Source organism: Gymnogyps californianus, chromosome 2 (assembly GCF_018139145.2).
Source record: "Gymnogyps californianus isolate 813 chromosome 2, ASM1813914v2, whole genome shotgun sequence".
Classification (NCBI taxonomy): Eukaryota; Metazoa; Chordata; class Aves; order Accipitriformes; family Cathartidae; genus Gymnogyps; species Gymnogyps californianus.
Genome location: NC_059472.1, coordinates 12,732,246 through 12,760,121, shown reverse-complemented (window position 1 = coordinate 12,760,121; position 27,876 = coordinate 12,732,246). Strand labels below are relative to the sequence as shown.

The window sequence follows — 27,876 nt, the reverse complement described above, 5'->3', positions numbered from 1 at the left end:
TCTTGCTCGTTCCTTGTCGTGAAATGCCTATTTCTGCTCCTGTACCTGCCCTTGCTTTGAGCAGTCACTAGCATTTGTCCAGGTGCATCGTGAACTGCAGTAGGGAACTAACGTTAAAAATAACCAAGCAGGTAACAGAGGTATTTTAAGCTTGGATCTGTTCCCGCTCTGTGTCAGCCCATGGACGGTTGCATTGGTGTATGGGGTAAGCATCCAAGGCGAGGGATAACGTTCTCAAGGCACAAGTGCCCGCGTCTTACAGCTCGTGTAGAAGTACAGCGCCTGTAAGGCCTCGACACTCCTGCCGCTTGCTGCTGCTGCTGCTGCCGCTGCTGCTGCTGCTGCTGCTGCGGTGACCGAACGCGCTGGCTGCGAAGCACAGGCCCCGCCTCCGCTTACAGCAGCTTATTCATACCGACCGAAATAACCTCGCCGCGCTCCCCTGCCGCCCGACGAAGCAGGAGAAAGAAGCGGCAACCGGGGCCGGCCCGGGCGGGAAGCCAGCCCCCACCTCCCCGGTCCCCTCCGCGCCGCCGCCCGCAGCCGCCGAGCGGGACCCTGCCTGCCGCCGCGCGCATGCGCAGCTGCACCCCCCCGTCCCCACCGGCCGTATGCTGGGGTGACCACCACCCCTCTCCCCGCCCCGCCGGAGCTGACGTCTGCAGGCGCTTCCGGAGGCGTACCGCGGAAGCGGCGGTCCGGAGGTGGCTGCGGCGGCGGCGGCGGCGGGCCGAGGGCAGGGCGGCCCCTGGGCTGGAGCGCCTCCCGGGCTGGAGCGCCTCCCGGCGGCGGGGCCCCGCGGCGCTGCCGAGCCTGCTCGCCATGAACATCGACGTGGAGTTCCACATCCGCCACAACTACCCCTGGGGCCGGCTGCCGGCCAGCGTCAAGCAGGTGCCGGCGGGCGGGCAGGGTCCGGGCTGCCGAGCCCCCGGCCCGGGGAAGCGGAGGGCGGGAGGGCGCCAGGCGGAGTGCGGGGAGGCGTGGGGACTCAGTCCTGCCTGCCCCGGGAGAAGGCAAGGTGGCCCTGGCCACGGGGGCCGTGGGGTGCCTGCGTGGGGGGAGGTGTGTGGCTGTGGGGAGAGGGGGGATGAGGGTGCGGGTGTGGGGCTTTCTGTGGGGAGAGGAGGGTGTGGGGTCTGCGTGTGAAGGGGAGGGAGACATGGGGGGGTGCACGGCCTCTGCCGGGGAAGAGGGATGTGTGTGTGGTGCTTCTGTGGGGAGAATGGGATATGAGAGTGGTGTGGAGTCTGTATGTGAGGAGCGGGGGATATACGTGTGTGTTCGGGGGGGGGTTCTGTGAGGAGAGGGGGGCGTAGGGGTGGTTTGGGGTCTCTGTGGGCAGAGGGAGATGTGAGGGTCCTCTCTCAGCTTGTGCAGACACAAGACCAGCTGAGGTGGGTACCCCTCACTCAACCCCTGAGCGGTGTGAGCTGAACCAGGACAGGTGTAATCGGAGACTTGTGCAGCCCAGTGTTAGCCAGGGAACTGTTGCAGTGAGTGGCTCGTAGGAAAGAAAACCTCATGAAATTTTGATTTGCTGGATTTAATGGGCCTCTGATAGCAGAGGGGAGGTGTTGTGTCAAGTCGAGAGGAGGTTGTCGTCTCTGAAGTCTTATGGTGCTTTGAAAGCAGATGTGTTAAACAATTCCTGCTCTTGCACAAAGGAAGGATGGAGAGGATGGGTAGCGGCTGCAGGCCCTGAGTAATTGAATTCCTTGAGTCTGAGATTTCAGGAGCTGTAAGAGGGGCATGAATGATGATTTCTCTTTACCTGCCCAGCTGAGTGCCATTCTGTGGGCTATGTGATTCAGGATAGAAAATATACCAGTATTTAATGCATTATTTACTTTAGTGTAACTTCTGAGATACTGTTTTGTTTACTTTAGTGTTAGAATAGCCCTTAATATTTTTGTACTTAGAGCAAATACATGGATCCCTCTTTGGATATCTAATCAATTATGGACCCTGTCTGTGATATCAGGTGTTTCTTTTCTAATACCTGATTCTGCAGTATGTCTGCAACTTACTTGTTTATCCCATATATGCAGTAAAGTACTTTTTTATCTAAGGATCTTTTTTTAATACGAGCATCAATGAGGGAACGAGGAGAGGGGAAAAAACCCCACCAGATCACTGTTGTAGATGCAGAGTAGAACAGTAATATGAAGAATTTTGAGGGGACAGTTTTTGAGATAAGGTATTTAAAGCATCAACCAAAGTTCTTTTTTTATCTTCTTTTATGATAGTCAAGTAATGTGTTGTGCCTTACACCTTAATCTTGTGACCCAAGATCACTTGATTGCCTTACTTGTGTGAAGCTACAACCTGAGCTGTTTCATTATTTATTTTTTGCGTTATAAGCTTCTTAGGTGCAGCAGTTGAAGCTTCACATGTCATTCACCATGCTTGGTTTATGCTACACTAATTCTGGGTGATCCTTCAAGGCTGTAAGATGCTGAATGCTTGGTAAAATGCTTGATGCTTCATGTCTTCTAAAAGACGTTTTAAAACCTTTGATTTGAGAATTAGAGGCTCCCTTTTTTATCAGAATGGTACTAGGAAAAAAAGTCTAAAGATTATTGCTTAAATCTGCCTCCTGTGTAGAGAGACCTATTTAACTAAAGATACCTTTGACCTCGTACAGAGACTAAAGATACTATCACTATATTGAACTGGGGGACTCCCTGAGTAATGACAACTGCCTGCATATGTTTTCTTATAAGACACTTTGCAGTGGTTTAACTAAAAGGGGTTTTGTGTGTGTCAGCTAAAAGGCCTTTATGTTTTCAAGGGTCTTGGAAACTCCCAGAGGGAATATGAAAGGCAGGTCGTACTCTACAGCATCCGCAATCAGTTACGATACCGGAATAACTTAGGTAAGTAAAGAAGCTAAGTAACTTCTAATTGCTACCCGATTCTTCTGTGTGGAAGCTTGTCTTTACTGTAAAACTGCAAGAACTAGCCCTGTTCAAAGGTCCCTCCTTCCCTGAAAATGAATACTTTTAAATGATAAAACATCAAGAAAAGTCTTGACTTTTGAGTTCATTTGGCAGGTTTTCTAGTGAAGCAGTCTTTAAGGTAACTGAGTGGGCACGTGGAACTGAATTCGTGCTGTAGTTATGCAGCCCTTTTCCAAGAAGCTAAAATGTTAAGGGAAGATTCGACTAATAAAATAAAGCCTGTCACTAGATGAGATGCAGACAGTGGCCCTGACTGACGTGAGCTATTGGCTATGACTTGTTTGCAAACTTTCAATTTATTTTGCATTGACTGCATCCATTCGTCTTCCCAAATTAGATAATAGTTTCACTAGTTAAAAGATAATTTTCTACAGCCTGCATGAGTTCTGTCTCAATGGGCCACTTCCTGGTAACCTGTAAAATAAGTCTGCTCTGTTCTAATGTCATCCTTAAAGGCTCCGAGAGTACTTGTATCATATGTAGAAATCCTTGGATGCTGAATGCCGTGCGCCACTCCTTTATTCTGTTTTTAGTTTTTCTGTCAATTGCCGTTATACTATGTTTAATGCTTTTGTTGTAACACTTTTTTTTTAAATTGAACATCATAGAGCAGTGTAACTTTTTTCTTCTCCCCTTGCAGTTAAACATGTCAAGAAAGATGAACGTAAATATTATGAGGATCTGTTAAAATACAGTCGAGATCATCTCATGTTGTACCCTTATCATTTGTCTGACATCATGGTAAAAGGTCTGAGGGTAACACCATTTTCCTATTACACGGGCATAATGGAGGTGAGTACAAAACTATGGTGAGAATATGTTGTCTGTCCTAGAGCTGTTGGTAATGGCTCTGTAATGCATACGAGGCAGTCTCATGTAGTTTGTTTGGTTTTGGATAGGGTCTGCTAACAAGTAAGGAAACAGTGAGGAAAGTTTCTAGAGAACTACTTGCACTTGCAGTTTTTTCCCTTCTGCCCCCGTTAGCCTTTGAAGAGCTGGACTTTGTCATGTGGAGCTGGGGTGGGACTCGCTCTGAGGCCAGTCTTTCTCTTATGATGTTTGAGATTTGTGACTCTTCACTTCAAACTGGAAAAGAAATACCTCATTCTGTTAGATTACTAAACCAAAGAGAATTACCATTTTTAAAAACCAGCACATTTGAATGGTTATTTTGTTTTTTTGTTCTTTTTCAAGAAGGACACTTAACCATATTAGAAGCTTTTTGAAAAGCTTGAAGCACATCCTTTTTTATGAGAACAAAGATGGTTCTGTTTTCTCTCAGCACTCTGGCAACCTTCTTTTATTTTCATTGGATATCAGAAGTGCTTTTTTTCTTTTTATTTTGTGTATAGTGATTGCAGACATAACAGATTAGCTGTTAGCTTATTCTGTTATTACCATTTGCAGTTCTGTGTGCTGGGTTTTTTTTGTGATGACAGATACAGGATTTTGTTTATTATTCTTTCAGTCAGCCTTTTTCTTTGTAAAGCTTACACTAAACAGAATTTTTTATGTATTTAACTTATTGTGTCATGATTAATCAAGTAATTGGCAAGTTTGATAAGGTAACTGACTTTAATAGATTGGTTTTAATTTCATTCTGTTCTTAAAAAAAAAAAGGCAGAATTTTGGACCTGCTTCTCTGAAACTATCACTTTCTTGTTGCAACTAAGTTTTCTTGTCTTTTAAGGATATAATGAACAGTGAAAAAAGCTATGATTCATTACCCAACTTCACTGCCGCTGACTGTAAGTATTATCGAGTTGCATTACTGCTTTCAATGAGTTGGAAATAAGGAGCTTCTGAAAACTGATTTGCAGGCATCTGTTTGCTTGAACATAAGCATGTGAATGAAGGTGTAGAAGCATTTAAATAGTGATATTAAGGAGTGTGTGCTCTCCATACAGAGTTCAGTGCTGACCTCGTGCACAGGAATTGGGCTAGTTTGAGTACAGATAGGCATGTGCAAAACCTTGTGGAGATTCTGTCCTTGCTTGTATTGCATTCCTGTCTGCTTGGGCTTCTGGGTGGAAAGTCTTACTGGCTGTTGTGCATCAGCAAGCTGAGCTGCTGGTCCTTTCCTAGTACTTTTTTTGGCATGTATTGGGCAGAAAGCTTTAGCAGGACACTGAAAGGCTTTTGACACTCCTGAGAATTAGCGTCAGTGTGGATTGAGGGATGATGTACCAGAAAAGAGAGAGAAGAGAATCTGGTATTTTATGACACTCCTGAATGTGCCAGATGTTTATCCTGCTTTCTGTTAAACTGTTGTGGGTAAAGGATGGGGAGATTAGGAAAGCAAAAATGTTGAACCTCATGGAGGAGAACAGAGTAAGAGCAATAGCCTACTGATAAGTCTTACAGAGCAAAATGTAAACTGCTGGCGTAGGGAGGGTGTTAATCAAACCTGCCACTGAGAAGTTATTTATAGCTAAAGACTTCATTCCTCACCTTTGGTATGAATTTATAAAGTTCTCTTTAGGGATAGTGTGTAGTCAGGTGAGGAGTAGCCTGCAGCTTTTGAAAACAGTTGGTTTTGTTTTTGTTTTTTTAAAAGGATATTGTCAGTTTAACTGTACTAATTTGCCTCTAGGTAATGTTCACACTGGGGAAACAGATAAGGAAAAACTTTTTTCCTCAGCGCCATGTAGCTTGTTGGAAATCTAGTGTTAGTCAGGAGTATGAAGAGAGGAAAGGCTTCCCTGTTTTCTGTTTGGCGTCCCCCCCCACCCCAGCAATTCTGTTATTTTAGCAACAGCTGCAGGTCAGTGACTGTGGTATAATTAAGTTAAACATCTTTATTAACATTTTCTTATAAAAACTAGTGTCAAACTAAAAGTTGGAGTTAAAACTGAGACAGAATATGGGTTAAAACTAATGAGTAGTTTTCCAGTATCTGTTCATAGTTCCTCAATGGTTGAAGGCTAGAGATTATAGAATTAGATTTTGATTCAGTTTAACTCAACTATATCTTAATCATCTTCCTTAGAGGCTTATGTGGCCTTTTGTGCTCTAATTCTTAGTTTAGAGTTCTAATCCAGCGCGTGGTGTGAGCTTTGTTAGGGTGAAGAAAAACTATTGACCAAAATCTGGTACAACTTTAGTCCTGTTAATTTGAAGCACAGTTACTACCTGTTGATGTGAGTGTAGCAGAGAAAGGGGTGGATTATTCCCTGCTACCCTGTGACTTGAGTGATATGGGATTTTTTTTTTTTTTTACCTGTACAGAGTAAATGAATGGGGATGGATTCTGGTTTTAGATGCACATGGTTCTCTGTCAAATTCAGGTAGAACTGAATTTAGCTCCTATAACTATCCTCTTATTTTGGGAAGAAAAAGTTATTAAAAATATTATTATAGAAGTAGGTCTGATTCTTTGAAGAAAGTTTTATGTATCTTCAGCTTAAACCTGTCTTAAGAGAAATAAAACCTTACTTACTTTTCAGGTCTAAGACTTCTTGGTATAGGAAGAAACCAGTATATAGATCTAATGAACCAATGTAGGTCTTCAAAAGTAAGTTTGTCTTTGATTTCCCTGCCCTTTCCTTCACCCTTCTCTCCCCCCCTCCATTATTTCATAGGAAATAAAGAATGGAATAATTTCATGGGCCTGGTTAGTTTAGTAGCGTGGCTAATTGAGTGTGACATAGTGTATTGCTAATTATATTGCATTTCCTGAAGTTAATAAAGAGGTTTTTAATTTAAAATCAAAGTATACTAAAGAAAAAGATACTCAGTGCTATGTTTTTGTGTTGGTTTTTTTTATCTTCTATTTTCAGAGCTGTATTTACTCTATGGGACCAGATAACTAATGTCTCCTGACCAGTATAAACATGGAATAATGACACTGCTTCTGGAAGAATTATTCCATGTTTCTATGGGTGCAGTTGAGATCAGAGTTTATTCTGGGACTCCATCGAGGTGTAAATTTTTGTAGTATGTATGTTTTTCTCTAAGACAACGATAATGAGTCTGAACAGGCATCCTTGCATGTGAACAGCACATGTGGAAAACATTGTAATGACTGTTAATAGAAGTAGGCCCTTTAGTTCGCAACAGTTCCTGTCTTTCTTCAGGAAACTCCTAAGTGCTCTTGCAGTAGCTTCACAGTGCTCCTTCAACCAAAAGTGTGCTTACCAAATATGAAGCTGATAGAGTGAACCAAAACGTAATGGCTATACAATGGAAGAGAAGCTATTTAGGTCTATAAATAAGCAGTATCCTCCCGTTTTTCTTTCTTGGACTGACATTCACTGTACTTTTTTAGCACCATGCTTATTGAGAATGTGGGGTACTTTGTCCTTTAAAGTAAATAAAATATGTTCCTAAAATGTTTTTTATAAGATCATTGAACTTCTGTAAAATACCCCATTTATATACTTTGTTTGCTGTTCTCTTTTACCTGTTCACATTAGAAAATGTCATAAATAGTTTAAATTTGGACTTGATCCTAATGTGTTTGAATAGTGTGGTTTTTAATTAGTGACACATACAATATGGATGAAAATATGGGTTTATGGGAAGACTTAACAGTATCAGATGTAAATAATTTTTTTTTCCTTCCCATTTTCATGTGATTTGAGAGAGGAGGGAAACTTTTACTAAATGACAAGGTTAATAGTATTTGTGTGTGTCCAGTCTGTGAATATAATGTACTTAAAAATGGATGTTTATAAAAATCAGTTTATATAAAGGTATATGGCTGTATGCACATGTGAAGTGCTCTTTATTACTATCTCAAATGGACTGTATCACTGCAGAAATTTTTCAGAAGGAAAACTGCTCATGATCTGTTACCCCTGAAACCCGTGGAGATTGCTATAGAAGCATGGTGGGTCGTGCAGTCTGGCTACATCACTGAGGATGACATCAAGGTATTTTAGTATGGATTGCGTCTCTAATTTTGGTTGAATGCTGATAGTCCCTGAAAATGGGCTTCCTTTTGTGTAGAATACACAAAGATTGTGTTGCAGGTTTATAACAACTCTTTTATGGAAATAGAGATTGGAACTAACGGAAGTTGTGACGTTTTCTTTGTCGACGTATTCTGCCCTCTCCCTCCTTTGTACTTTCTGCGCTATGTACAGTGCTGAGGTGGTTTTGTGTCAACCAATCTGTGGTAACTAATGTGCATGATAATGTGCTTTGTAGGGAACAAGCAACAAAATATGTTTTCTTAAATGTCATATTTAAGCCCTGACAGCTCAGTTTTGACTGCATCTTCACCTTCAGTATAATTAGAATCAGAATGTTAGTGGACTTATTTGATATATTTTCATTGTTTCTGCTCCTCGTGTCTGCTTATTTTTTTCATTGTTTGCACATGAACTTATGAGCTGACTTAATGTTTCATCCTCATTCTACTTCCATTCTCACAGTTTCTTTTTACAGTCAGCTAGTCATTTGATCTGGATTTAATTCCTTCTTTGTAAGTCTTTTGTTTAGATTGGAACATATTTAAAGCAGTGATGGAATCTTTTTTTGGCTACTATTTGGAATATCTTAGGCAACAGCTACTTATATTCTGACATCCTGTCAACCCAGAGTAGTTAACCTGAAGCACATTGCTTTGATACTGTAATGGACCTCTTTCTAGAACGGTTCCAGTTGTGTGGCTGAACACTGTTTGGAAGTTTTAAAGAGCAAACCATTATACTGTGTATAATTGTACTGTGTATAACTGTCCCATTATACTGTGGACTTCACTTGCCAAATACCTGTGCAATTAAATACTGTTCCTAGAGCATGCATAACTTTGTGCGGGGACAAGAGTAAAAAATTTTAAGACTTTAACAGCAACTGCAGTGAATTCTGCAGTGCAAATATTTTGATTAAGTACACGGGTTACTTCCTGTATTCTTATATTACTTATGACTGATTTGAGGCTGAAATGTTTGGGATTTTTTTGAGTGGCATTAAGTTGCATAGACTCATTTCTACAAAAGACTGACGTGATTTCTTTTACCTAGATTTGTACTACTTCGGAGAAGTCTGCTATTGATAAGATAATTGATTCAGGTCCTCAGCTTGCTGGTTCATTAGACTTCAATGTAGTTCACAGTAAGTTCTTAATGAACATTCCTTTTCTGTTTGTAGATCTTGCTTAGTAAATTCTGAGAGTAGTGTCTGAAAACTAGGAATGAAAGGGGATGTAGACAGCTGAAGCATAAGAGGAGGTGGAGGAAAATACTCAAGAGCTTGTACAGACTGCAGTCAAGATCTTGTAAGTGGTTTAACGGTGAGCCATTAGCAGCTGTTGCTCTGTTATTGTTTGATTCAACAAATTCTTTCATTAGGAACTGTCAGTAAAGATTGTGGGGGAGGGGGATGTAGATGAGGACAAGAGAAACTAAAATTAAAAATGTCAGAGTAGGTAATCCTGGGTGGTAAAACTTCACTCCTTGCTTTTCAAAGAAGGAGAGTTTTTGTGATTTTTGTACTGTTTGAACACCGTAAAAATGGGGTTTAAATCTAAGTCTGTCTTGTTTCTCAAAGATCTGCAACTGTTACTGAAAAATGGTGTGTATGTGTCTCCCCATTTCAGTGTAACAAGTATTAGATATAGACAAATCATATTACGCAGGGGAGTACAAATTCATTGACAAAGTCCTCCTTGAGAATCTGTCTGTAAATGCTTGGCTTACTACAAGCAATCAAACCTATGCACTGTAGTTTTCCTAAGAAATTGAGGCACAATTCCACTGCTTGTTACTGAAGCAGAACAAAACAATAAAAAAAAAAAAGTGAGGTAGGTGAAATTCAAGCTCTGGAGTGGATCTGAAACAGTATAGGGCTTAAGAAAATTTGAATTCCGAAAACACTTCATGATCTTTTTCTATACATGGCCTGGTGTTGCTTGTGGAGAGGGTTGCAGCTCAGGTTTAGTAGGTTTAGAAGGATCTAATGTACCTTTCTACCCTAACTCATGGGTAGAAAAAGAATGTACAGATGATTAATGTAATGGACTGTCAGTAGGATGGGATTTTATGGGGAAAGAGGACTGTTTAGTCCAAACTATGATGCCATCAATACATTTCAGGTACAGTAAGTAAAGATGTATCAGCTACGAGAGCTGAATCTGAAAGAGAGACAGTGAAAAGCACCCTTAGCATGTTGATGGCTTGTAATGTCATCCTGATCCATTAAAGCTGGTTTGTTGATACACATCGGTTTGCATAGCTGAGTATGTGTCACTGCCCATGCTGAACAGCATGAATTCAAGTTAGTTGTTGGTTTAATGCAGGCATTTTATTTAAGATCTGATTGGGGGTAATAATTTTACTAGATAACTATAGATACATACACACACGCTATAGCTGGGCTGAGCTCTGTGTGTGTGAAACATCCTGACAATTCTACTTCAGGTGTTTAATAACACTTCACCTGAGGGTTGTTGGTAGACTTCCTCCCTGCTGTAATGAATATGGTGCAGATGGAGTGATCTTGGGTAACACCAAAGGAACCACTGACAATAAATTGGGCTTATTTTATACTGTGTAATTTAGCGTTATGCTTTACTATTAGAGTATAGCTGTTACAAACCTTAGACTCTAAAGATAACCATGCTGAAATGTTTTGCCCTTCCTTAAAAACTTCTCCCTGGCTTATCTACTCTGCAGAACTCAGTTGAGATGCTTAGCACTCAAATCAATCTCGTGTGGGGAAAGTGTCATTTAAAAATCTACCATATTATTGTCCTTATTGTATGCAATGTCTGTCTGTATCTGCTGCAGCTTTGCTGGTGCCTTGTGCTGAAGTGCCCCAGAATTTATTTTTGTATAAAAAAGACTTTCTGTGAAGATGTGTGGGAAGGACATGTGAGGACCATCAGAACTGATGTGATTTAGTCTGTATCCTTGCTACGAAGTGTGCGAGTTCCAGCATGAGTTAGGGGAGAACCAAAATGTAGCCAGCATCCTCAGCTGACAAAACTAATTCAGGATTAAAAAAACCACTTCTTGACAGTGCAGTGATGATGGTGAAAACTAAGTTAACATTTAGGCAGAGATACACTCATCTTTGTCAAATGTAGCTGCTTTGATCTGTGGTCGTTCTACTGTGCTGTCCTGAAAGTACTTGTAGAGCTCCAGGTCTATTGCATCAGACTGCACGTAAAGAACTCTGGTTTACGGTGACACCTGTTTAATATTAGATGTGGTTTTTGATCCATACCTTGCAAAGTAATCTACTGCAAAGGCTATTAGGAAAAATTACTTTAAATTCCAAATTGGCTGATGGGGAAGTCGACTTTGTATCATTAGTACTCTGGAAAATGCTTTGTTCTAAAATGATGTGCTTTTATTTATAAAGGTTTGTATAACAAAGGATTTATTTACCTTGATGTACCAATATCTGATGACAGCTGTATAGCAGGTAAGTAAATATTTAATGGTATTATACCTATGTTTTCTTGGTTTCATTTCAGTTATCCTGTAGTTCTCTGTCTTGGAAGCTGCTTGTCTGTATGCATGAGTTTGCTTAAACAAAACGTTCAAGCTATGAAATTTTTTCCTGACTAAATGTTTTCAACCCTATTAAAACATCGTTTTTATTGTATATAGAATTTATTTCAATTTGAATTCTTAGGTTATTTTGTATTTAGGTAAGATGAGATTCTTTTAGAAAGTCATGGCATGAATTAAGAAGTACCCTCATATATGTCTAATGAAAAGGAAGAATAGCATAGAGAAACATAGCTGCCTTAGCAAAAGGACATAGGTTTTTGACTCTATGTTCTAGACAGATGCAACTTTTTTACAGGTATCGGTTCCATCCTTCATAGTCTTGGCACCTCAGTTATAGTCATGCGCTGTGTCTGGGGACTACATAGGAGCTTAAGCTAGCCGAGCATATGGCTGCCCTTTGAACAAGTCATTATGCTATGCTAGGTCTTGGGGTTTCTGAACTCAGTGTAATTTGCAAAGACACAAATAGTTTGGAACCTGGTCATGCAGAAGTACCTGTCATTGCTGTAGTAGAGATCAGTTAAGTGAAAGTCCCCTAAATACAAGAGACTTACTTAGTAATAGCTTTGGGAGTCTCAGCTCTGAAGTGTGTGGGTGGGGTGGGGCTTTTGTGTCCCACTCCAATCAGACCCATGATTTAATTTCCATCCATATTACAAAATCATTTTATGGGCTGGATGACTGGAAATTATCTGTACTGGATGAGCTGGAGCCTGCAAGGCTATGATGCGAGGTAGAGCGGCTTTAGTTTTTATAGGAAAACACATTGACAACCATTACTTAAGGAGTGGGAGAATTTTAAATACCATGTATACGATCTTTAGGCTTTTATTCTTTTTGACTGGGAAATCCTCAAGATTACAGGTACCATGAAAACTAAATAAGTTTAAATTTATTTTTCCATTTTTATGCAGTTCAGTTTAATAAAGTAAGTTACCAAATTGTAATTTTGCAAGTAATTCTTCTTTTTAGTGCCACCACTTGAAGGTTTTGTGATGAACAGAGTTCAAGGTGATTACTTTGAAACACTCCTGTACAAGATATTTGTTTCAATAGATGAACACACTAATGTGGCAGAGGTAAGTAAAACTTACCCTGTGTCAGGGAGATAGGAATACTTGAAAGGGCCCAAAGCACACTACTGAAAATACTTAAGACAGAGATACGGATCAATATCAAGTGATTTTATTTAGAGGTATTGCCAGGCTTAAGATCCAACCTGTTTCTTTTATCTTGAATGTAACTTTTATAGTGCTTCAGGCTTGAAGGAGTACCTTCATTTAGTGAAACAATTCCATCAGCTGGAATGAATTTATACAGGGGTGACTAATGTAGACTATTTTATACGAGCTAGAACTGAAACAGAGTCTGTTTTGCTAGTGTGAAATAAAAAAAATAAAATAATTTTTTTCTTTGGCAGTGAAAACATGCAGGGTGTTGGCTTAAAGTAGGAATGTAACTTTTGCATAAGTATTTATGATTTCAATATGAGAAATATGTTTTCATAAGGTCTTATTCTCAAAACGTGGTGAATAAGCACCTGAAAAACACACATTAAATATATCCAGGATTTGTTTTCCTCTTTGCGTGTCTTCTGATATACATGATTAACCTAGAAATGATATACATGATTAACCTAGAAATTACACAGTGGAAGATAACCTCATATTTTTTGCATGCTTTCAAGTGGGACAATTATGAGACTTCATCCCCTTTTTTCATCACTTTTGATGAAGACAAAATTGCTGCTACCACTACAGACTGGGTTTAAAAATAAAGAAAACCAACAAAAAGATACTGAAGCCCACAAGTGGTGAATTACCCTGCATTGTTAATACTGTATTGTTGATTATTCTTTTTTTTTTTCCCCAGCTTGCAAACGTCCTAGAGATTGACTTATCTTTAGTAAAGGTATGTGTGTATAATGCATCTGTTGAAGTTTATATGGAAAGTTCGCTGTCTTGCAACCTGGTTTCATATAGCAGTTGTTTATTATGTGTATGTGTGTTTCTTCAGAATGCTGTGTCCATGTATTGTCGGCTAGGCTTTGCTCATAAAAAAGGCCAAGTAATAAACCTGGATAATCTGCATCCATCATGGAAGAATGTTCCTTCAGTAAACAGACTGAAGTAAGTGTCTTCATTCTTTCACAAGGCTTATTTTTCTCATTGAAGAGAAGGCTTAGAGCCAAAATCTGATTGTAAAGGTATTGGCTGCTTTCTTTGACTTCTGCAACAGCAAATCTCACTTGGCTTTCTAATGTGTATAATGACAAGAATACTTGATCCTCTTTTTAATCTGAGGACAAGGGGTGGTAATTTAGCCTGTAAGTTCAATGTACTACTTTTGTTGCTGTTACTTAGTGCTGGCTTTTTGACCTTTAAATGCCTAGTTGCGCACTTTTGAAGCAGACAAGTGTACTTTTGCTTTAAACTCCTGGGGCCAGAAATAATAGCTGTTACTGTGCTAGTACAGAGACAATGTCTCTTGGCACTACTGTCAGTGAATATGTACCTAAAGTTTGCTCGCTTGCTGTCAGGTACCATTGCAGTTCTGTCACTGACGCTCTCGCATATATGTATATCTGTATCAAATCCTGGGAAAGTGATGTTAATACCAGTCAACAAAGGGTTCTCCAAGTTGGAGTGCCAAGTTGCATTAATTATGAATTGTCAGGCACTTTTAGTTCAATATCTCTTAAGCCATTTAAAATGACTGCTATGCCTGAGTCTTATTTAATGCTAATCAGACCGAGAGGACAAAGTGAATTATATTTTTTTTCCATTGGATTCTTCTTCAATGATAGTGGTTTGATTTGTCAGATCTCTTTTTCAAAATGTGGTATTTTGAAACTCCCGAATAAACTTTTCTGCTGAAGCTGAAGCAGGACTCTAGGGGACATCAAACTTGACTGGTTTAGGACTTAAAAGTATTGAAAGGCATGTATCCATAGCCTATGCATGGACTACTAGCACTGGAAGGCAGAGATACTTCTCTGGTGCTACAGTGGCCGATAGATGTGGATTTTAATTCACATTAATAGGAGTACTTTGGACCCTCAAAAGATGCTGCTTTCATGGGACAGTGGGGAAAACAGAAGTCCTATACAGGAAGCTGGGTCATCAGCCACAGATACAGATACCAACAGTCAAGATGATCCAGGTTAGCACTCACAGTAAATTTTAATACATTAGGATCAATTACTTTTATATTTCTAGAGTGCCATAGGCTGTAAAGGGGTCTAGAAACAATTAAAACACAGATTGTGTAGATCCTTTTTCCATATGGAATATACAGTGGGGGAGGTGGTGTCTACTTCTTGGTTTAAAATTCTTTAGCCAAATAGCTTTTTTCTGAAGATGAGCCTGATCTGTGTTATGGATGTCAATTGATGCAAAGATACCAACTTCTGAATTAAGTCAGTTGGTAGTTTAGTAGTGATAAGGGAATTCTGTTCTACTCAGTATGGCAATAACTAATGTTTTTTTCTTCTTTTTCTAATAATTTGACTTAAACTTGATGATTTTATTTTTAAATAAAACAAATGTGATCATATATTTTCTTTTTGTTCTCTATTAGCTGAAACGGCCAGCGTGAGCAGCCTGAATCTGTCTAGTGGACACACAAAGCGAATTGCCTTCCTGTTTGATTCTACTCTCACTGCCTTTTTAATGATGGGAAATCTTTCACCAGTATGTCAGAATTGTTCAGTGTATTATGCCAAGAATAAATATGTAGAGCTTTAAAATACTTCAGTATAATACAGCTGTAATTATTTTAAAAAACTTCTGTATTGTTTGTTGTTAAGAAATGTTTTTGCTTAATAAAACTTTTACTTGCCTATTCCATTCTCAAAGAATTAAGACAGTTTTGTTTTGTTGTTCCAGAACTTGAAAAGTCATGCAGTCACTATGTTTGAAGTTGGGAAGCTGTCAGATGAGAGTCTTGACAGCTTCTTGGTGGAGCTGGAAAAGGTAACTTGTTACATGTTTGACCAAATGCTTTTTCAGCACTTGAAGTGTTAAAGGGGCCAAAAAACCCCAGTATTTTCATTGTGTGAAACTGCTTATTTAGCAATACAATGATAAGAACAAGCACCTTATCATACTGAACCTAAGTGGTTCAGTTAAAATGTTTCTTATTCACAGCATTTATACCTCTAGTGACTTTCAAGGATGCACCGTGCATGAATGTGGTGAGTCTGGTGAGCAAAGTGAGTTCATGAACATTTGCCCGAGTCTGTGTCTACACACACCTGCATTAGGGCTTGTTCAGTGGAAGTCACTTTCCTTTTAGTAAGGTGTTAATATTTCTGAAAGTCTGCACATCATTTTTGTAGGAAAATTTTACCATTATGTGCTGGAATGTTTAACCTGTCCACCTTTTAAAGATAATTCTAGAAGGACAACTGTAGAATTATGTAGGAGGACTGCTGTTAATTGCAGTATTGTTTTATACCGGTCAGGATGACTGGACATTTAAATCCTTTTATCTAAAGACTGAGTCGCAGTTCTAATTTATAGATGTTGTCTTTGTGTACTTTTTGACGGTTTGACTAGCATGGCCAAGACTCACTTTTCATTTCATAGTTGCTGTAGATCACCTTTGCATATAAGCTGCAGGGTTGTTACTCAATTACCAAGCTTTAAAATGCTAATTTGTTAATCTTTCCTTTTGTGTAATTGATGCTTGTGGAAACAACTTGCCACTTGTATGCATTTATTTTGTTTCTTGTTTAGGTTCAAAGTACAGGTGAAGGGGAAGCACAGCGCTACTTCGATCATGCACTTACACTGAGAAACACAATACTGTTTTTGAGGCATAATAAAGACCTAGGGGCACAAGCTGTACAGCCTGATCAACCAAATAATGGTACTGTGAACACTTTTGAGGAAATCCTTCAAAGTTTGTTTACTTGTCTGCCATGCACTCAGCTTTCTGATTAAGCTGCTATTTCAGAACAATCCATATCCTACTTGTTTAAAAATATTTTGAAACCAAAACATCACTTTTTCATCATCCTTTGAGCCTGCATTACTGGGTTTGCCTGTTGAATGACAGATTTGGTTGCCAAGGCTTGGACTCGACATCCAAAGCAACAGATTAAAGCGTAATGATGGCAGGACAAGCTGAACTTAAGGAAGAGATTGGTTTCAAATCATGTGCTTCTGAAGGCCATAATAAAGGAGTCATTGTTTGTTCAGAGTTGTTCTGTCAAAGAAACGTTTTTCAAGTCATGAAAGGGAGTGTGTTCTTCTAAAGGGGGTAGATTTTTAAAAAAAAAAAAAAAATCTTAGACCTAACTTCCTCAGTATCTCTGTGCTTATTTCCTGGGATCAGTTAATTGGTGAGGAGCAAGCTGTAGTTCTGTGCTAGACAACCCTGTATGACTGGAATTGCTAAAATTATGTACAGATTTATTAAAATTCACCCCAATAATTTAAAACTTAGTTGTGGAAAATATTGTATTCATGGCTTAGCGGGGGAGAATTGAAAATATGAAATCATATTTTGGATTGTATGTTCCATCTTAAGTGATAATTTAAGACTTTTACATTTTCAACATAGGGTTTCCCTTGGACCTCTTACGATGTGAGAGTTTGCTCGGCTTGGATCCAGCTACCTGCAGCAGAGTTCTCAACAAAAATTATACTCTGCTGGTTTCCATGGCACCGCTCACCAATGAAATTCGACCTATTAGCAGCTGTACACCCCAGGTGAAAAAATACTGAGAGTTTCCCCCCAGTATCTAGTAATATATTATCTTCTTAATAGCTTTGTTTTGGATACATCTGTTAGGTGTCCCTTTTAAAGTGACTCAATTATTGGCATGTAGAATAGTATTGCAATTCATCTAAAAAAAAAAAAAAGTGCTTAGTGAGGAAAAATGTGAATACTTAGTAAATTAAGTTTGTTTAATTTTTTAACAATTTATCTGTTCAAGTAGAGTCAACGACAGATATTTTGTTCTTTGAATTTATATTCATAGAAAATAGCTTACTGTCACCTTTCTGTAAAGAGTCTTGCAATACTGGACTAAGTAGCTAGAATATCTTAAGTAGCAGAGTAATACATTTGAACTCCTGTGCTGCAAAACTAGGTTTATATTTCTTTAAAACTGTTGATTCTTAAATGATATCTGTACATATAACAGTTGCAATATTAAGTTCTTTCTAATTTCTTGAATAATCTCTCTTCAGCACATTGGACCTGCGATACCAGAAGTCAGTTCAGTTTGGTTCAAACTGTATATTTACCATATAACTGGACAAGGACCACCCTCTCTGTTGCTCTCTAAAGGAACACGTCTTCGAAAACTTCCAGACATTTTTCAGGTAGCGTATGCATGGATTTATTCTCCCTCCCTTCTCCAAACATTGCAAAGATATACTGTACGCTATTTAAGGATAACAGTTGAAGTCAGAGGTACAATTCATTGTAGATGATGTACCTTTTCTAGAAGCAAGTTTTATGTAGCATCTTGGTTTGTTTTCTTTCTAGGTTCTGAAAAAGGAATGCTACTTATGTCTCTCTTCTTGTCACAATGTGACTCCAGTGGATTTGATGCCCCCGCCTTTCAATTTTAGTGTTAAATGTGGTACTGCAGTCATTGTGAATTTAAGTTTGTAAGCCCATCCCTAGAGAGTGTTACAAAGATGTAGAAGAGCGATATCAAAAGATGGAGACCTAGTATATTGTGTTTTTTCTAGTATCATACAAGAAAGGACACCTCTACGTATAACTTTGCCTGGTTTAGAAGATAGCTAAGATGATCACTTCCAGTTTATGCACTGTAGAAATCTGTGATGGAGACTTTGAAGTTCTAGGCTGTAATTCTCCCTGCAATTTAAATGACAGACTAACTTAATAAAGGTTGCACTAGGTTGGACAAAAGGTCTTCCTAGCCCAGTAGCCTGTCTCTAGCAGTGGCTGGAAGTAGGAAGAATAAGCACGATATGTAATACTTCCTCTTAAGACCTTTCCAGCCTTCCGCATGTTCTTGTCTGGAACTTCCTGAGCTGTATGTGATTTTGTGTGTATAGAGGTTGTGACGGGAATTCTTGTCTCTGCAGTGATCAGTTGCTCTCCCAAATTCCTTCCAGCCTTGCATCCACCTAACTTTTTAGCATCCATGCAGTGCTTTGGCAAGGAGTCCCACAAAACAGTGCAGGTGATCAACTCATGCCTGAAAGACTTCAGATGCTGCCTTCTTCCATTCTGTCTGAGAAGCTAATAGGGACAAATGTGCCACAAAGGAGTACAGTTAGGTATTCTGTATACTAGGCAAACCTAGATGGAAGTGGCTGTGGCAACTTCTGAACTTGCCTGAACCAAAAATCATTGTATCTATTGACTTTGATTTGAAATGTCGCAGACGCTTAGCAGTGTTTGGGTGTTGCTGCTCACAATGGAATTTGTAAAATAATACTGTTCGAATTTATAATTGCAGAGAGGCCTCTACAGTTTTCATCTCATCATTCTGAGTAGATACTTGAGGAGCTAAATATATTGGAACGGTATGGAGACATTCAGAGAGGGATGTGCGTTCTTTGATGTACCTACATCGGCAGTCATCTCTAGCTCTAGGATTTGTAGATGTATTTTCCATTCCTCAAACCTCTTTCACATGTCCCTTCCCTTTCCGATTTCAAAAATTTTGTAGATACCTCTATTTCTAAGGCTTACTTTAAGATAATATAGGATTAAGTGAATCAAGACTTCTAGAGCAGAAGGCATTTTGTAAGGCCATTGGTGATGAGCTTGATTCAAACCTTAGTCTGTCGTTAGCTTAAACTACCAGTAAATGTATGGATTGTGCACTTTTATTAGTAAAAAGCATTCAGTGTGGTAGCCTTGGAAAACTTCAATACTGCTTGAATCTCAGTGTGCTGATAGGTCAGGTTTTCTTGTACTAAATGATCTCACGTTCTGCACTATCACAAACTTATCGGAGCTTTTTTCCCTCTGCGTGCATATGTGAATGCTTCTCTCCTGCTGCTGTTTTGCAGTGTCATTTTCTTAGGGAACTGTCAAGACGTTTCTAGAAATCTTATGGAGATGCAGCGGAATTCAATCTTGAAAACTGAGAAACTAGGAAATTGCTTCCTAGTCAGTGTTCTTGTCTTCCTGTCCCTCCCCCTTGGATAGGTATTTTGGGGATTGATATATCTTTGTTCTCTGTTGACAGTGTTAGTTTATCTAGCTTATATTTTGCTTTTAAATTTATGTGGGATTATTTTCATCTCCTGTTTGCTAGGAGGCTGCTGCGATGGCCACATAGCTCTACAGGAATTGGTGACAGATACCTTCTGTTCAAAATAGCATCTTAACTTTGAGGTTGGCAAACTTCTGTCTTTACCAGGAATATGAACATGAGTGATCCTTGGTACAAAGTATAACACTGTAGAGTTGTAGTTACCTGTGGTAACTTCCTAATTGTAACAATATGCTAATGCCTAACTCTAGTATTACACTTTATGTGCTAATAGTAATGGACTATCCATTACTACTGTAAATACTCTTAACTTCTCTCTTCTAGGGTTATGATCGCTTACTAATAACGTCTTGGGGTCACGACCCAGGAGTAGTTCCCACTTCAAATGTGCTCACAATGCTGAATGATGCTTTAACGCATTCTGCTGTTCTAATTCAGGTACAGAGTGCTCTGTATAAATGATGAAAACGTGTGATTTTTTGAGTTAAGCTGTTAACATGGTAGAGGAGATTAACAATGTGGGAGAGCTACAGTTTTGCCAAGAGCTGAAAAATATGTTTAACTTCTGTAGCTAGTGCTGCTATGATTGGTTCAGTGGTGGTTAAGACGTGGGTTTTGAACTGAATGCATATGATGCATGCATTATTTTATTATGGGCAGACATAATAGAGTTTTGCTAGCTAGAAATGAGATGTGTATTTATGAGAGTGGTGAGGATACAGGAAACGGGAATTAAAGTGAAGAGCCCACAAGCTTTTTAGACAGCAGTGGTATAAGGTAACTGGGAGTATGAACTGTTATTCAAGAAATGCACTCTTTCAGAGTGTTTGGTATTTAGCTCTTACAGTAAAGTATGAGCAAAACATGCTGTTTGTCACAAACAGCAGAAATAGAGTGGGTTTGTCTATTTGGGAGAAGTAAAATAGCTTCCTCTTCTGTTTCTTCGGTTCAGCTGAACTCTCAGAATTAATCATTCAAATAAATAGATGTTTAATACCATAACAAACATAGAATTACACATTCTCAAAGGCCCACTTGTGAGAGCCTTGACTGCTCAAAAACGTTCTGTACTTAGGGGTGGAAACTCAGTTTTGCTCCAGAAGTGCTCAGCGATTAGGAAATCCGTTTATAACCAGTAATTGGAGAGAAAAATTGCTCCTCTTCACAGACGTTTAACTTCATTGTGTTTACTCACATGCATTTTAGGGGGAAGGGTGGGGTATTTTATTTAATTACTTATTTCAGCTAAGCAAGAACTTTAATGTATAGATTATCTCAATCTGCTTATTTGTTTCATCAACTTGACTGGTACTCCTTAAAAGGGAGCACAAGTAGGATTAAGCTAAGCTGATGAGTATATTTTTCTGTTCCTAATTTAATTTCTTAATGTTCAGGGGCATGGCATGTACGGAATGGGAGAAACAATGCACATACCTTTCCCATTTGATGAAGCTGAGCAGCAGGGAGGTAACTGACTGTCTTAAATATGGTGGTGTACAGATTACATTAAATTTTCTTGCACGTTACTTTGTGCAGTAAGGTTGCAATAATGCTTTTAATACAAATTCTCCTGGACTTAGGAGTCAAGTTAGATGAGAAAATTGAAAGAATATTTAAATGGTTGACAAGTCTGTTCTGAGCTTAGAGATATGGTCTTCTTTCTATCTACTCTATTGTAACTAGAATGTGTTTTCTGGCCTCTTCTCTCCTAGCACAAATGTAAAGAAGTAACTTCCACAGACACCTCTGAATCTTTCTTTGCGCATACTTGCTTATTAACTAGCATATTTATTAACTGCATAAATAAATCTTCCATATATTCTATTCAGCATCTCTTAACTGTAAGACAGGTGAGACCAAAACTGAACAAACTTATCTTGATTAGTAGCACTAGGAACTATTATGGAGGTTTTTTCCCCAGGAAGAGCTTTGCTAGCAAAATCTCCTATTCCTTCAAAGTCTGCCTAGCTCAACCGATTTTGAAAGGCAGGAATTAACATGTTCTGAAATACTCCTTGATTAGTAGGACACAGGCTTTGCATAGTTGAGGCCATAGCCTTCCCGACTGAGAGCTGTCGTAGAAGTATGAATTTCCAGATATGAAATCTAAAATTATTTAAGCTACCACTTAGAAGAATCTCGGCCAACTAGAAGTAAAGCTAACTTCCTAATTTAGTTTTTACTAGGTTCAAAATGAGTTACTTTTATATTCGCTCTCTCTGGGATGTCTGTTTTCTTCCGACTTGGTGCTAGGTGAAAAATCTTGAAGGCAGAATCTCTAAGTTCTAGCATGAGCACCTCAATGTTGAAACTCCTTGTTAACCTCTAATACTGTATTCTAATTCTTCAGAATTTCAGGTATGTGGAACATGTATCTTGTATTGAATTTGCCATAAAAGACTCTGGCACTGAAAGAGCTGGACATCTGATTCCTAGCTGAACCTTGCCATCTCTGCTGTCTGTATGTGTCTGTGTGTGAGAGAGAGATCGTCTTCTGTTTGTATTTTTATTTCTCCTTGGCTCTTTTACTGTACTATAAAATACCAGTTAGTGCTTGGTGTGGGAAGACTGTGATCACTTATGTGTTATCCCAGATTTACTAATGTGATCACTAAGATGGAGCATTACAAGAGAGAAAAATCCAGATAAAAAACTTAGCCTGGCCTAGAGATGAACTATATGGTTATGGAGGAGGCTTCTTGTAAAGTAAGCTGGAATATGTGTTGTTTTCTACTAGACTTCTCTCGTGTGAACATGGGCATTCATACGGCTTTAAAAATACTGCGAAACAAAGTAGACTTGCAGCATTTTTGTGGCTATGTCACTATGTTGAATCCTTCAAGTCGGCACGCTAACAGAAAGCTGAGCGATGCTTCTGACGGAAGAGGTTGGTTACCAATAATTGTCTTTTTTTGCTGTGTTCCCTTAATTTCGCATGCAATCATTTTAGCAAAGGTGAACAGAGGATTAAATTCTTTGATTTGGAACTCTACAAATTACTATCCAACACAGATAGGAACCCATTTTGAGTGTAAATCTATTGACAGTAGGCTTACTTCCTAGTTCTTCTTTGCAACTAGCTCAGAAATAGCAAATACAGACTGAAAAAATCACCTGACTAGAACAATCAACAGAAGAAAAAAAGAATAATTTCAAAATATTAAAAGTAAATTGTGTCATTTTTATATTCCAGAACTTAATCTTTCATAAGTGTGTTGAGGATCCCTAAGTGACTCTTCAGTCCTAAAATGAGTCAGGCCCTATGTTTCTCCATATCCCTTCCTCCAGTTTTATAGCTGTATGGTCTTTGGGCAAAGCTTGTGTCATGTTCCTTACATCAAGTCGTAACTAAACTTGTTACCTTACATCTACATGTTTATGTAAGAATTACTTTACCTTTAGGAGAGGCTGAACTAGCATCAGGATCTGATGTAAATGGGAGCACAGAATCATTTGAGATGGTAATAGAAGAAACCTCAATGGATTCTGCAGTCAAGCAAAGCCTTGAAGGTAAAAACATGACAAACGGCTTGTACTAAACATTTTCAGTCCAATGAGATATGTTGTTTTTAAGGATCTGAACACATGGTTGTTTGATTATTGTCTGGGACAAGTGCAACGCCAACTGTTTTTCCTCCTTAAAATTCAGATTTCCTTAAATGTTCAAGCGGTTCAGTAAATGAACTGTCTTAAAAAGTGTGAACTGTCCAATGGATCCTGATCCGAGAGAACTGATTCTGGGGTCAATATTCTTGCTTTGTCTTCTCTTAAAATTTGGTTGTCTCTTGGTTTTCTTTCTGTAGCACCCACAACAGAACTGGAATGGGTTCCCCTGGAATTATGCTTTGGCATTCCACTCTTCAGCTCTGAGTTGAATCAGAAGGTCTGCAGAAAAATTGCCACTCATGGATTATGTAGAAAAGAAAGGTAAGCTGTAATTTATCAGCTACAGGTTTAACAGGTTGTATGTGTTATGTCCAGACCTTCTGCAAAAAATGATACCTACAACTCTGATTATAGGGGCAGAACCGAGCTAAGTTTCATAGAATACCTAATTCTAGTGTGTAAGGTGGTTGCTTTTTGGCTCATAGATACCAGCTATAATGTACAATCTAGTAGTCCTTAGTTGTGGTAAGATTAAGATTACGCTGGTTTTATAGTTTCGGCAAGGCGAAAATTAATTCTTTGTAGTAAACTGTCTATGAACAGATCAGGGAAAAAAGTAAATTTGAGTGCCTTCCCACTCATTTCCCCTTCCTAGCCTAGCACAGGCTTTCTTTCTTCCTCCTAACCATTCTGGGGTGGTGGTAGGGGAAGCTTACTGCTAATGCTTTGATGTAAAATGCATTTCGCTCTTGTGGCCATTTTCTTTACTGTTGGTATCTTATTTGCTATGTTCAGTCATGGCTTATGATCAAGCTATCTTCTGCTTTTTACTGTAGCGTTTCTTTATGAAAGATTGCTCTTTCAACAATGGGACTTTTGGGTTTGTTTCTTTTGTTTGGGGTTTTTTTTTGGTTGTGTTTTGTTTTTGTTTTGTTTTTTCTTCTTCTAGGGCATTGTTCTGGAGACCAAAAATAAGGCTGCTTGAAAACATGGGTGAAGGATTTTATTATAGTAGTTGACTTGCTTTTTTACCAGTGTGTCACTAATGTGCTTCTTAAAAGTCGTGTTAACAGACTGTCCTAGACAAGAATGAGACATGATAACGTCTAATATATTAGTATCTTATGTAAAATAGCATTTTTCAATTGCAATAGTTTCACTTCAGTGCTGTGTAAATGGTAGGGAAAATAGCATTTAGCTGACTACTCAAGAGCAGATGAGTTGAGCACCTCTTCAGTGATGACAATATTATAAAGCTTTCTGTGTGAAAGTTTTTAACTTTGTCACATGATGTTAGGTACGACTAGAGTTACTTGTGAGCAAGTTACTACAATGGTACTTTACTAGCAAAAATTTGCACACCTTGGACATAGCTTCTTCTCTTTCGTTTCTGACAGCCTTCAAAAACTCTTACATTCCAGTAGAAAGCTGTCTCTTCAGGTCCTTAATTTTGTTCATTCATTCCAGGTAAGGAGCAATAATCCAGATGTAGATCATTCTGTATGGTCTGTCATCCATTTTTGCCCTCCTACTTGCCATTCTTGGGTGTATGGAAACATATATGGTTTGTTTTATTTGCTTTTTCTTTAAATGGTAACTGTATTAAGAGCACTATCAACCTCACATTCTACTGGTAGCAAAAAGTGAGTACTTCCCTATCCCTTTTCTAGCCTTATTTAATACTTGTCTCTTAACTTCTGTGGTTGCATCTCGTTTGTAACTAGTTTCATTGTTTTTTATGGGACTTGCACAGCAAAATTGTTCTTCACTCCTCCTGTTGTAACACAGCCTAGTCTGCTGGTTACTTGCTTGCTTCTTAGATATGTTAGGGAGATTTACTGCAAACCATGGATATGCTAATCTGTTGAGATTTTATCTGCATCTCAAGTCAACTGTGTTCCCTTAGGAAAAATTAAAATACATGAACATGTATTTCATACCAGTTACTTTTTGCACTTGTCCTAAGATCCTCTAGAACTTGGTGTTGAATGAGTATAAATATGTAAAACTGCATACTCTGGGAGGATTATTTTAAGAGCATAGATAGAGAACAGGGGTCTTGTGTAGCAAGCAAGGAGGAATGCCAGGTCTGCAGCCTGCTGTAATTCTGCATGGAGGTGTATGCTAGCAAGGCATGTCCACATGTAACAGGGAATCTGCTTAGCTGCTTATGTCTTACGATACTTTTCTCTAAAATTCTATCTTTTTGGTAAGGTAAGGAACTTGCAGGTTACTTACCCAGGTACTATTATGGATGGTGTGATCCTGAAGCTCCCTCCTCATGAGAATGTTGGAGATTCCCAGTAGGTTTGAAGCATTGAAACTATCTGTCAAACAATTTCAAGTGACTGTCCTAATCTCTTAGATGTTATCTCTGAGAGACACTTTTCTTGATGATGATAATCGAGAGAAAAAAAAGAAGGTTCTGAAGTGATTTTTAAGCTGAGAAAACCAGAGTTCTGGGAAATAAAACTACTCAAAATATGGTCAAGTCAGTGCCTCCAAATATACGTATACCTCTTAGCACAGTATGGGATAAATAGCAGTACAATAGCTGTCCTGAAGATTTTATAGCTTTACATTCATTTTGCTAGGTCTCTCCTTCAGTTTTCAGCCTCAGGCTTCCCTGAAGGTTTCTTGGAAGCCAAATAATGCATGCACAGATGCAGCTGAGGCAACTGTATGCTTATTTCATGGTTCCCTTTGTTTATTCTGTTTTTATTTCCATAATGATTTGGTATTTATTGGATTAAAGTAACACACTTCAGAAACACTAAGTGTATTTGCAGATTAGATTAGCCTGTCGTATTCTGCCTGTTAAATCCTTCATTGTTTGTCTTGTTTTTAAGACACTATTTTTTTTCTTCGTTTTGCTTTTAGGAAGGTATTTCAACACTGGATCAGCTCCATGATGCTGGTTCTTCAAGTTCACTTTTGCAGCCTATTTCTGCAGATATGGGTGTTCCACTTCCTGCCAAGAATCTCATGTTCAAAGAAGGTGTATTATCCGAATGGAACGGATGGTCCCCTTCCTCAGTTTTTTTCAACCACACCTAAGGAACAGGTCAAATAGGGGTTCTCATGCATTGATCACTAAATGCCTTTCTTCTATTATGGTTAATTCCTCGTGCCAACCACTAAGAAGCGTACTGCTGCTGCAGCATAACCCATGTAAAAGTAGTGTTACAAAAACGTGTTGTGTTGCAGTATTGGGGAAGTGCTTAAACCGTCTAGAACTTGTTACTCATTACTACATATCTTGCTGCAACAGAGAGCTTTTTAGCTGTCAGCACTGTTTTTATCTTGAGACAATCTTTCTTTTATAACTAAACACGCCCTTTCTAGGCTTTCTGATGATTGTTAAATTTCTATGCTGTCACCACAAAATTGCAATAGTAGTTTTCTATGTTCGTTACTCAGACATAAATCCTGTTTAGTTTTGTACTGTATTACTGAAAATCTTTCTGTATAAAGGTAAGAGATTTGGCTCTTCCTCTGAAAGCTCAGTGATACCAACTGTTTAAAAAAAAGTATCATGGTGATATGGGGCATTAAGAATTGTTGAATTCTGTAGTTAACGCTGGGGCCTTGACAAACAGTACAATGGAAAGAGATTTGATGCTTCCAGGAGGCTGAGTTAGTGCAGACTCGAAGGCCTGCTGATGACTTAAGGCCACTTTGAAGATGAGTGGTGCACTTTCATCTCTGGCAGAATTTGATGGAGGTGTGGAATTATGGAAGGGCTGAAGTGGTCGGCTCTGTTCATGGGGTTCTTCATGATAATGGATTCATCTTGCTCTTTGTATGAAACCAGGAGTGTCTGGGACTTGATCACACTGGGAGTTAGTCCCTCATTGTTATTTGAAGCTGGTGATGATTGCTGTGGGAAAACTCCTGATGTCATAAGTTGAGTTTAAGGTAGATAACTAGATCTGTCCTGTTGATTGATGTTTGAAAGAACAGAGCTCTTGATTTTTTTCACACGACAGTCATTAGCAAAGGAAGATAACAGCAGAGGATGTGTAGGCAGAGACTTCTCTGAATCTGTTTTCCTTGAACCATTAGCTGCTGCTGCTGACAAACATTAACAGTGAGCTGTTTCATCTAAAATCATGTTCTGGCTCTATTTGTAGGAGATGATTTTATGTAGCATGATTTCACTTTGTTTATATTGGGCATTAACAACTTTTTGCCGGCTTAAAAAAAAGTCTGTCCCATTTAGCACACAAGGAGAACAAGAGATGTAAAATGTTAAGACTTTTAACCCAGCTGTCTAAAGTACTCTGCCAACTCTCTTCTTTACTGGTACTGCCTTGTTTTAAATAGTCATAATTAAAAATGAGACTTAACCATCCTGTCATTACTAGCCTACAATACGTAATGGACCAAGAATCTGTGGCATAGATGATGCTGGACAACAGCAAGGAAAAAAAGGCAAAATTTGGGTTTGTATCCTGTTCTGTATGGCTGTAAGAAAAAACATGACAGAAGTTTGAAAAGGACAAACATACCATGATAGGATAATGCAGTGGCTTCAGTTACAACTGTGAAAATTCCATTCTTTTTTTTTTCCTTTGCTTTTATATACATTCCTAAAGTGTAAGTGTAGGACTTGCGCTCTAAGAAA

The 27,876-nt window shown here is 38.9% G+C and overlaps 1 protein-coding gene across 2 annotated transcripts; it reads left to right on the top strand.

Moving 5' to 3' along the window:
• Positions 1-793: 793 nt before the first annotated feature.
• On the top strand, positions 794-27,876 carry FAM91A1 (family with sequence similarity 91 member A1). Of its 2 annotated transcripts, XM_050891395.1 has the most exons (24): positions 794-894; positions 2,795-2,879; positions 3,604-3,755; positions 4,654-4,711; positions 6,410-6,477; positions 7,724-7,837; positions 8,933-9,023; positions 11,274-11,336; positions 12,401-12,507; positions 13,301-13,339; positions 13,445-13,557; positions 14,472-14,590; positions 15,008-15,120; positions 15,316-15,402; positions 16,168-16,300; positions 16,997-17,145; positions 17,629-17,763; positions 19,968-20,081; positions 21,038-21,110; positions 22,381-22,530; positions 23,046-23,153; positions 23,447-23,570; positions 24,647-24,716; positions 26,130-27,876. In XM_050891395.1, the coding sequence occupies exons 1-24, from the start codon at positions 823-825 to the stop codon at positions 26,304-26,306; spliced, it is 2,514 nt and encodes an 837-aa protein (XP_050747352.1). In that variant the 5' UTR covers positions 794-822; the 3' UTR covers positions 26,307-27,876. The 2 variants fall into 2 exon arrangements, with proteins under 2 accessions (XP_050747352.1, XP_050747353.1); XM_050891396.1 differs by lacking the exon at positions 24,647-24,716.

Bases quoted from the DNA above. Each gene is read 5' to 3' on its own strand.
- FAM91A1 (XM_050891395.1), top strand. From the start codon at position 823: ATGAACATCGACGTGGAGTTCCACATCCGCCACAACTACCCCTGGGGC. The intron at 6,478-7,723 runs GTAAGTTTGTCT...GTATCACTGCAG, and splicing joins ACCAATGTAGGTCTTCAAAA to AAATTTTTCAGAAGGAAAAC. The intron at 21,111-22,380 runs GTAACTGACTGT...GTTTTCTACTAG, and splicing joins TGAAGCTGAGCAGCAGGGAG to ACTTCTCTCGTGTGAACATG.